At 48.2% G+C, this 11,063-nt stretch overlaps 1 protein-coding gene across 1 annotated transcript; it reads right to left on the bottom strand.

Annotated features, from left to right (window-relative positions):
- Positions 1–54: 54 nt before the first annotated feature.
- On the bottom strand, positions 55–1,377 carry LOC138368333 (uncharacterized). The gene has a single exon (XM_069330862.1). The coding sequence runs from the start codon at positions 1,375–1,377 to the stop codon at positions 55–57; it is 1,323 nt and encodes a 440-aa protein (XP_069186963.1).
- Positions 1,378–11,063: the final 9,686 nt, after the last annotated feature.

Below are 11,063 nucleotides of genomic sequence, written 5' to 3'. Positions count from 1 at the left end.
TGACTATCTGCTGGGATGGTCCCAGTTCTGATAGATGACTTTACTCACCATAACTCACTCACCGTGTACCGGGGTGGAGCAGACATCTTCAGGTACCCCGGGGGTGGAGCAGACATCTTCAGGTACCCCGGTGGTGGAGCAGACATCTTCAGGTACCCCGGTGGTGGAGCAGACATCTTCAGGTACCCCGGTGGTGGAGCAGACATCTTCAGGTACCCCGGGGGTGGAGCAGACATCTTCAGGTACCCCGGTGGTGGAGCAGACATCTTCAGGTACCCCGGGGGTGAGGCAGACATCTTCAGGTACCCCGGGGGTGGAGCAGACATCTTCAGGTACCCCGGGGGTGGAGCAGACATCTTCAGGTACCCCGGTGGTGGAGCAGACATCTTCAGGTACCCCGGTGGTGGAGCAGACATCTTCAGGTACCCCGGGGGTGGAGCAGACATCTTCAGGTACCCCGGTGGTGGAGCAGACATCTTCAGGTACCCCGGGGGTGGAGCAGACATCTTCAGGTACCCCGGGGGTGGAGCAGACATCTTCAGGTACCCCGGTGGTGGAGCAGACATCTTCAGGTACCCCGGGGGTGGAGCAGACATCTTCAGGTACCCCGGGGGTGGAGCAGACATCTTCAGGTACCCCGGGGGGTGGAGCAGACATCTTCAGGTACCCCGGGGGTGGAGCAGACATCTTCAGGTACCCCGGGGGTGGAGCAGACATCTTCAGGTACCCCGGGGGTGGAGCAGACATCTTCAGGTACCCCGGTGGTGGAGCAGACATCTTCAGGTACCCCGGTGGTGGAGCAGACATCTTCAGGTACCCCGGGGGTGGAGCAGACATCTTCAGGTACCCCGGTGGTGGAGCAGACATCTTCAGGTACCCCGGGGGTGGAGCAGACATATTCAGGTACCCCGGGGGTGGAGCAGACATCTTCAGGTACCCCGGGGGTGGAGCAGACATCTTCAGGTACCCCGGTGGTGGAGCAGACATCTTCAGGTACCCCGGGGGTGGAGCAGACATCTTCAGGTACCTCGGGGGTGGAGCAGACATCTTCAGGTACCCCGGGGGTGGAGCAGACATCTTCAGGGACCTCGGGGGTGGAGCAGACATCTTCAGGTACCCCGGGGGTGGAGCAGACATCTTCAGGTACCCCGGTGGTGGAGCAGACATCTTCAGGTACCCCGGGGGTGGAGCAGACATCTTCAGGTACCCCGGTGGTGGAGCAGACATCTTCAGGTACCCCGGTGGTGGAGCAGACATCTTCAGGTACCCCGGGGGTGGAGCAGACATCTTCAGGTACCCCGGTGGTGGAGCAGACATCTTCAGGTACCCCGGTGGTGGAGCAGACATCTTCAGGTACCCCGGGGGTGGAGCAGACATCTTCAGCCTTTCTCCAACTGAGCAAGATGAGCAGGAATACTAATTTCTCAGTGTGATAAGTTGAGATAACAAACCAAATTAGACTCGCGTGTTCAGCAAATATGAAGAGAGCTGTCGTTCACCTCGAGTGTTTTCTCAAGACGAATTGTGGACCTTTCCTGCTGACGTGAACATGGCCGACGTTCGAAGAACAAATACGCTGGAAATAAGATCGTGACGAGTTTGATTTGAGCTCCGTTTAATGAAGTCTGAATATTTCTCGTGTGATTAAATATAGACGGAATGAGAGTTTGAGATACAATCTTCCGGAAAGTAGAGAATCCGCCCTTCAAGGAGGAACTGGAGCCGGCTCACCCTCAGTCACATTGATTCATCTTCACGCACACTGACTCACCCCTCATCCATCATGAGTATGATTCACCCTCGTCAAATAAACGTTGATGAGGATGCTGTGGATTACCTGTAGAAAAAGAGTGTCAGAAAATGCAGGGGGGGATAGAGAGGTAGTTGGATGCTGGGGGATAGAGGGGGGGTCGAGGGGTGCTCGGGGTAGATAGAGGAGTCGGGAGATGCCGGGAATAGATAGAGGGGTCATGGGATGCTGGGAATAGAAGGGTCTTAGGATGCTGAAGGCAGAGTGAGAGGGGGCATCAATGCTGGGGGCCAAGGAAGGGGTTATGGGATGTTGGGGCAGAGGGTTATCTTGAGGTTATCCTGAGATGATTTCGGGGCTTGTTTTTTTAGTCCTCGACCAGGCCTCCACCCCCAGGAAGCAGCCCGTGACAGCTGACTAACACCCAGGTACCTATTTTACAGCTAGCTTACAGGGGCATAGGGTGAAAGAAACTCTGCCCATTGTTTCTCGCCGGCGCCTGGGATGGAACCCAGGACCACAGGATCACAAGTCCAGCGTGCTGTCCGCTCGGCCGACCGGCTCCCAGGAAGGGACAATACCCATACATGTTGTAAACGGCCAAGACTGAGGCTGTTAATGACCTAGAAACTCTCAACATTGTATCGTAAATAACAGCGTTTCTCATCCTTGTTACGCGACATGTGTGTTGGGAAGTAATCATTATTCAACCCGTCCTCTTACAAATTATGTCGCATTTCCCTCGTATGCGCACTCACGCTAAAATAAGACCTTATTGAAAATGAAATCGGCTCCCGAAAGTGAAGTACTGTTCCGTTTTCTGTTTTGGGTCCTCTGGCTTAGGCTGTTAGGTTAGGAGAGGAAACTTTTAATTAACAGTTTTCGTGACGTTTTGAAACCTTAGGAGAATTTACTGTCCTCTTAATCTACCAAAGGACTATTATCTTGCTGTTTTAGAAGAAGAAAAAATTTCAATTATATTTTTATTTTCAAATTACGTTCTTTTTTTTCCCGTAGCACAAACGAGCGAAAAGCGACGTAATTTGTAAGAGGAAAGGTTCTTTAATTTGTAGTTTCTTCAAGACGGGTTCCTCTTGTTCCTGTGGTCCCTGAATATATCATTCCCTTTATGGAGAGTTTTAATTCACGTCAAAAATGTAAACACGTATTTGACTTCATTTTAAGCAAGCATACAACTCTGCAGAACACAATATCCCTGGTTACTCCTGGTTATTGGAGCTCGTTCTGAGCAATGCTGTGGCGAGTAGGACGAAAACATCGATTTTGTTCATGAAAACAAGTTCTAACACAGCCCCATCACCTGCCTGGAACACACACCCTCTAATGACCCTCATCACCTGCCTGGAACACACACCCTCTAATGACCCTCATCACCTGCCTGGAACACACACCCTCTAATGACCCTCATCAGTTGCCTGGAACACACACCCTCTAATGACCCTCATCAGCTGCCTGGAACACTCTCTAATGACCCTCATCAGCTGCCTGGAACACTCTCTAATGACCCTCATCAGTTGCCTGGAACACTCTCTAATGACCCTCATCAGTTGCCTGGAACACTCTCTAATGACCCTCATCAGCTGCCAGGAACACTCTCTAATGACCCTCATCAGTTGCCTGGAACACTCTCTAATGACCCTCATCAGCTGCCAGGAACACAGCCGTCTCTAGCACCTCTCATCAGCTTCCCGGTACAAAGATGTTATCGGGTATAAGTCATCCACCTCCTCCACAATTAACACAGAGGTTGACGAACGGATAACACACAGACTGCCACAAGGATATCCATGTGCTTGGGAGATATCAAATGTTGTGGACGACCATGTGGACATTCTATCAGCCATTTCTTCCTTGCATGCAGTTCCAGCATCATGTTGTTGTTTTGGATTCAGCCTCTCGGAACAAAAAAGTTCCAAGCAGCACGGGCTATGGTGAGCCCGTCGTACTCACCTGGTATAGGAGATGTGCTCGTCCAGCACCAAAGGGACCTAATTCTTTCTAGTCAGTAATTTCAGCAGCTAAGGGGGTCTCCTTCGTGCGTACTTGTATCTAGTTCCAGCAGCTAAGGAACGCCCTAGATAATGAAACAAATTGTAATTAATTTTGTCAATAAAGATGTTAATAATAATAAGATAATGAAACTTAACGCTGAGAAAGGCAGCCAGTGCTCTGTGTCTTGAAGATTACACAAGATAATTGGGTCGTATCCTTTCACTACCAAATAAAACAAAACAAAACATAAAAGAAGGAGAGAGGGGGGGGGGGGACAAAAAACATGGAAACTGCATTGGAGGGGACCTGTTAGTGCCTCTAATGCATTATGTGTGCTTTTCTCCGAGGCTGTGGGTCCCCTTCTTCCACCCACACGTAGCACCTTCCCCTACAAATTTTTGTTGGAAAGTAAACTAAACATTCCCTCTAATGCGTTATGCGTGGTTTCCTCCGAGGCTATGGGTCCCCCTTCTTCCAGCTAGAGGTGGTACTCCCTTCCATATTAAAAAAAATATATATATATATATATATAAAAGTTTGTGAGGGTACCACCTCTGGTGCCAATGTGGGGACCCATAGCCTCGGAGAAGAAAATAAAAAGTATTCAGAGGAGACCTTGTGGTTTCTCACTGAACACTAATATTATCTTCTCCTACCACCCCCATTCTTTTGTATGTACACATATATATTTACTTTATTTGAACTTTGTTACAAAAAAGGAGTTACATATGGGTTACAAAGATGGTTGTCATAGGTTGTCGAGTTCCTCCAGCTCCTCAGATGGCGGGCAGGAACCCTGGATGCAGTGCGCATTTCCCCTCTGTATCGCCACACTGAGGCGCTGGAAAAGAAAGCTTGCAGCTCTCGGGTCCCTTGTTGTTTCAATGAGCCTAGAACCCAGTTCCTTCAAATATATATATATATATATATATATATATATATATATATATATATATATATATATATATATATATATATATATATATATATATATATATAAAGTTGCGTGATGGAAGACTAAACAATATTGAGCCTTGCTCCTTGTTATAAAAAAGTCTCTCTCGCCCAACACGATAAATCTGTTAGTAGAATATATTATTAATTTTTTTTTTTTTATTCTTATTTTACTTTGTACATATTTAATGGTTAAGTTTGAGTTTAGTTCATAGAACTCCGGCTATATGGTCCACTTACTGGTAGTTTAGTGACCTCCGGCTACATGGTCCACTTACTGGTAGTTTAGTGACCTCCGGCTACATGGTCCACTTACTGGTAGTTTAGTGACCTCCGGCTACATGGTCCACTTACTGGTAGTTTAGTGACCTCCGGCTATATGGTCCACTTACTGGTAGTTTAGTGACCTCCGGCTACATGGTCCACTTACTGGTAGTTTAGTGACCTCCGGCTACATGGTCCACTTACTGGTAGTTTAGTGACCTCCGGCTACATGGTCCACTTACTGGTAGTTTAGTGACCTCCGGCTACATGGTCCACTTACTGGTAGTTTAGTGACCTCCGGCTACATGGTCCACTTACTGGTAGTTTAGTGACCTCCGGCTACATGGTCCACTTACTGGTAGTTTAGTGACCTCCGGCTACATGGTCCACTTACTGGTAGTTTAGTGACCTCCGGCTACATGGTCCACTTACTGGTAGTTTAGTGACCTCCGGCTACATGGTCCACTTACTGGTAGTTTAGTGACCTCCGGCTACATGGTCCACTTACTGGTAGTTTAGTGACCTCCGGCTACATGGTCCACTTACTGGTAGTTTAGTGACCTCCGGCTACATGGTCCAGCTACTGGTAGTTTAGTGACCTCCGGCTACATGGTCCAGCTACTGATAGTTTAGTGACCTCCGGCTACATGGTCCACTTACTGGTAGTTTAGTGACCTCCGGCTACATGGTCCAGCTACTGGTAGTTTAGTGACCTCCGGCTACATGGTCCAGCTACTGATAGTTCAGTGACCTCCGGCTACATGGTCCAGCTACTGATAGCTTAGTGACCTCCGGCTACATGGACCAGCTACTAATAGCTTAGTGACCTCCGGCTACATGGTCCACTTACTGGTAGTTTAGTGACCTCCGGCTACATGGTCCAGCTACTGATAGTTTAGTGACCTCCGGCTACATGGTCCAGCTACTGATAGTTCAGTGACCTCCGGCTACATGGTCCAGCTACTGATAGTTTAGTGACCTCCGGCTACATGGTCCAGCTACTGATAGTTTAGTGACCTCCGGCTACATGGTCCAGCTACTAATAGCTTAGTGACCTCCGGCTACATGGACCAGCTACTAATAGCTTAGTGACCTCCGGCTACATGGTCCACTTACTGGTAGTTTAGTGACCTCCGGCTATACGGTCCAGCAACTGGTAAAAATTGATCTAGAGCAACAAAACAATTTCTGGGATAACGTCCGCATTTGGGTTGTAAGACGCCGCATTAGGAGCCCAACCGGCCAATTATCCGGACCGCGAAGTTATCACAATTATTTGGTGAGGTAAAGCCCCGGAGAGTTGTGGGAGGAGGAAAGGCAATAGGAACTGGGAGGAGACTTTGGGAGTATTAGGGCGCGGATGTTGCGTGCGGCCGCCGGCCTCCGTTGCCATGGTGTTATCTACCTCTTATCCGCAAAGGTGATGAGATATGTGCAAGGTGCATGCAATATTGCCTACACTTTAATCTCATACTGACCTTTTTCCGGTGTCTTGGCTTGATTTATGGAGGAAATATTGAGGAAAATGGTCACTTGGGCACATATACGCACGCGCATGAGCGCGCGCACACACAGCCGAGTAGACAGCGCCCAGGAGTTGTAGCCAAAAGGGCCCGGGTTCGATTCTGGAACGAGGTAGAAACAAATGTGCAAAGCTTCTTTCACCTGAGGCACCTGTTCACCTGGCAGTAAATATGTACCTGGAAGTTAGAAAGCTGCTACGGCCTGAATCCTGGGGATGTGTGTGTGTGTGTGTGTATGTGTGTGTGTGTGTGTGTGTGTGTGTGTGTGTGTGTGTGTGTGTGTGTGTGTGTGTCTGTGTGTGTGTGTCTGTGTGTGTGTGTCTGTGTGTGTGTGTGTGAGTGTGTGAGTGTGTGTGTGTGTGTGTGTGTGTGTGTGTGTGTGTGTGTGTGTGTGTGTGTGTGTGTGTGTGTGTCTGTGTGTGTGTGTCTGTGTGTGTGTGTGTGTGTGTGTGTGTGTGAGTGTGTGAGTGTGTGTGTGTGTGTGTGTGTGTGTGTGTGTGTGTGTGTGTGTGTGTGTGTGTGTGTCTGTGTGTGTGTGTGTGTGTCTGTGTGTGTGTGTGTGTGTGTGTGTGTGTGTGTGTGTGTGTGTGTGTGTGTGAGAAAGAGAAATATATGTAGCAGATATTTTAGAGGAATATAAGAGGAGAGCCAGTACATTAGACAACTGGTTAGAAAGGCGGGGTCCAAGAGCTAACAGCTCGATCCTTTAGGCAAACATAGTAAACACATATAGTAAAAACTCACACACAGACCTGTCCCTTGAAGCCCACATCAAAAGAATAACATCAGCGGCGTATGCAAAGCTGGCGAACATAGGAACTTTCTTCAGAAACTTGTGTAAGGAATCATTCAGAACCTTGTATACCTCATATGTCAGACCAATACTGGATTATGCTGCTCCTGCCTGGAGTCCACATCTAGTTAAACGCAAAACGAAATTAGAAAAAGTTCAGGAGTATGCCACCAGGCTGGCCCCGAGCTGAGAGGTATGAGCTACAAGGAAAGATTGCTAAAACTAAACCTCACGACACTAGAAGACAGAAGAGTTAGGGAAGACATGATCACTACCTATACAATTCTCAGAGTAATTGATAGAGTAGATAAAGATAAACTGTTTAGCACGGGTGGTACACGAACAAGGGGACACAGGTGGAAACTGTGTACCCAAATGAGCCACAGGGACGTTAGAAAGAACATTTTCAGTGTCAGAGTAGTTAACAGGTGGAATGCATTAGTCAGTGATGTGGTGGAGGCTGACTTCATACACAGTTTCAAATGTAGATATGATGATGCCCAATAGGCTCAGGAATCTGTACATTATTTGATTGTCAGTTGAGAGGCGGGACCAAGGAGCCAGAGCTCAACCCCCGCAAGCACAACTAGTTGAATAACAGAATGACGTCTGCAGCATATGCTTAATTGACACATACCCGGATATACATCAGAAACTTAGATAAGGAACCTCCGAGTACGGTCTCCAACATACGTAAGACTACCTTCGAATATGCAGCCCTAGCATGCAATTTCCTCAAGAAGAACGAAAATATGGAGAGAGAGTTTATACACACAACAATGGAGGTGTAAGAACTGTGAGAGGAGTACTACACAGAAGTTCCCACAGACCTGTTCCTTAATACAATAGAACACGAACATTGGGCATGGAAGCAAATCGAGAAAGTGTGGACACAAACGTAATGTTGATAATACAAAGCAGCGGAAGAAATGAAAATGGATGTGAATTTTGGCGACGCAAATCAGTCACACACTCCCATATCATTGTTATTTTCCTAAGACGTAAATTACTGGAGCATGTTAAAAGGTCGGGTTTTTGACGTAACCACTATACACACCTTAGGGAGCCGGTCGGCCGAGCGGACAGCACCTGGGCTTGTGATCCTGTGGTCCTGGGTTCGATCCCAGGCGCCGGCGAGAAACAATGGGCAGAGTTTCTTTCACCCTATGCCCCTGTTACCTAGCAGTAAAATAGGTACCTGGGTGTTAGTCAGCTGTCACGGGCTGCTTCCTAGGGGTGGAGGCCTGGTCGAGGACCGGGTCGCGGGGGACACTAAAGCCCCGAAATCATCTCAAGATAACCTCAAGATAACCTTCAAAAGTAAATATGATAAGTTACACGCAACAAGAGAGCCATTACATATACATATGTATTTGCAATTTTGCTTCATTCTATTATGAATTTCCATCTTGAATTCAATACTTGAGCAACTGTGAGCAATGATTTACTCGTCCTCGTTCGTTGATAATAATCAATATATTTGACTCATGTTGGAAATTCTTTTTCCTTTTCGCTGTGATGCTGTGTTTTTCGTGTTAAGATTTATGTTAAGTACAAGATTTATGGATAGATATATTTATCATGACCTTCGATGAGATTATCTTTTCATCTTGTGTATGTTGCTGTATTTACTTATGAAATATATTTCTCCTTGTGATTTATGTTCCAAATCCTCGAGTTCATGTGACAGTCAGCGTTGGATCTCAGGTCTCAGATTTATCATGTTTGCATATTTTGCTAAACCAGAGGAAAACGGATGATTGTGGTTGGTCTGTTGCTGCTGCTGCTCCTGCTGCTGCTCCTGCTGTTGTTGCTGCTGCTGCTGCTGCTGCTCCTGCTCCTACTGCTGCTTCTGCTTCTGTTCCTGCTGGTGCTACTCCTGCTCCTCCTGTTGCATCTGCTGCTGATACTGTTGCTGTTCATGCTGCTGCTTCTGCTCCTGCTAGTGATGGTGCTGCTGGTACTGCTGCTGCTGCTGTATGCTCTGGTGCTGGCGTCTGTTGGCGTCGGGTACCTCAGTACCAGAAGCGTTTGGCCATTTATTACTACTTGTGTAGTTGGAGAGTTGGAGAGAACTCACAGTTTGTGAAGTGGCGTGTACTAGATAGTCATTGTAACTCCATCAAGCAGGTATCAACCCCATCAAGCAGGTATCAACCCCATCAAGCAGGTATCAACCCCATCAAGCAGGTATCAACCCCATCAAGCAGGTATCAAGCCCATCAAGCAGGTATCAACCCCATCAAGCAGGTATCAACCCCATCAAGCAGGTATCAACCCCATCAAGCAGGTATCAACCCCATCAAGCAGGTATCAACCCCATCAAGCAGGTATCAACCCCATCAAGCAGGTATCAACCCCATCAAGCAGGTATCAACCCCATCAAGCAGGTATCAACCCCATCAAGCAGGTATCAACCCCATCAAGCAGGTATCAACCCCATCAAGTAGGTATCAACCCCATCAAGCAGGTATCAACCCCATCAAGCAGGTATCAACCCCATCAAGCAGGTATCAACCCCATCAAGCAGGTATCAACCCCATCAAGCAGGTATCAACCCCATCAAGCAGGTATCAACCCCATCAAGCAGGTATCAACCCCATCAAACAGGTATCAACCCCATCAAGCAGGTATCAACCCCATCAAGCAGGTATCAACCCCATCAAGCAGGTATCAACCCCATCAAGCAGGGATCAACCCCATCAAGCAGGTATCAAGCAGGTATGCCTAGATCCAGACGCACACGTTACACGTTTCAGTCAAATGGCTATAGAGACGCCATAGCTATGTGACTGAAACGTGTCCAGCCCTGCACACTAGACACTCTTAAGAGACCGACTTACTGTTTTATACTAGGTCACGTCTCATCCTCCTACGCATCCATCTTGACCCCTCTCACCACACACACACACACCAGCACCTACAGACATGAGAGACGGGAGAAACAGGTTTTGGAGAATCCAGCGACCACTGGGTTCTGTTACATAGTTGAGACGAGTGTAATGGACATGGAGAGGGCACTGGACCTGCTGTTAATGTACAGCAGTGAGTACTAGCGAGACTCCGTCTGGAGCACTGGCAACCTACGCTCACTGGTAGGCTCCACTTATATTAAGAAATGGAACGGAACCGTAGGGACAGAAATAGAACAGAGTAGGAGGGCCAGAATTGGGATAGCGGGAGGACCGTGAATAGGACAGACCAAGAGAGCCAGGAATGGAACAGAGCAGGATGGAGAGGGACGCTAGCATCTACGTGAGGAGAGAAGAGAGAAGCAGGAATGCAGCGAGAAAACTATATAGCCACCAGAACAAATGACCAACCCAAATCATTCCTCAATGAATGTGGAAATGTGAATGACCTCACAGCACCTGGCGGGTGCGTGAGGTCACTGGCGCCGTAACAGTTACGGTGGCGCATGTTGAAGATGCTGCTGGAGTACGGAGTGATGGTCTTCACTGCATCAATCAAACGGTCTCTGCAGGGAGGGAGAAATACCGAGGGAGGAAATGCAGGCAGACGTGAACGTCTTTCGATAAAACAAAGTACCGACGGGAGACAGGCAGCCAGTGGCAACCCGGACCAGTTGCTGGCGCAGTTAGGGTAGTGGGGGTGGCTGATGCCTGCTGGCCTAACCTTTTCTCGCTGGTGCTGTGTGTTTGGGGGGTGGGGGTGGCTGATGCCTGCTGGCCTAACCTCTTCTCGCTGGCGCTGTGTGTTTGGGGGGTGGGGGTGGGTGCTGCCTGCTGGCCTAACCTCTTCTCGC

This window comes from Procambarus clarkii, chromosome 3 (assembly GCF_040958095.1).
Source record: "Procambarus clarkii isolate CNS0578487 chromosome 3, FALCON_Pclarkii_2.0, whole genome shotgun sequence".
NCBI lineage: Eukaryota > Metazoa > Arthropoda > Malacostraca > Decapoda > Cambaridae > Procambarus > Procambarus clarkii.
The sequence above is the reverse complement of the archived record's forward strand: the minus strand, read 5'-3'. Positions and strand labels throughout refer to the sequence as shown.

What these genes read in the sequence shown, in the direction of transcription:
- LOC138368333 (XM_069330862.1), bottom strand. Translation starts at nt 1,377, where the DNA reads ATGTCTGCTCCACCCCCGGGGTACCTGAAGATGTCTGCTCCACCACCG.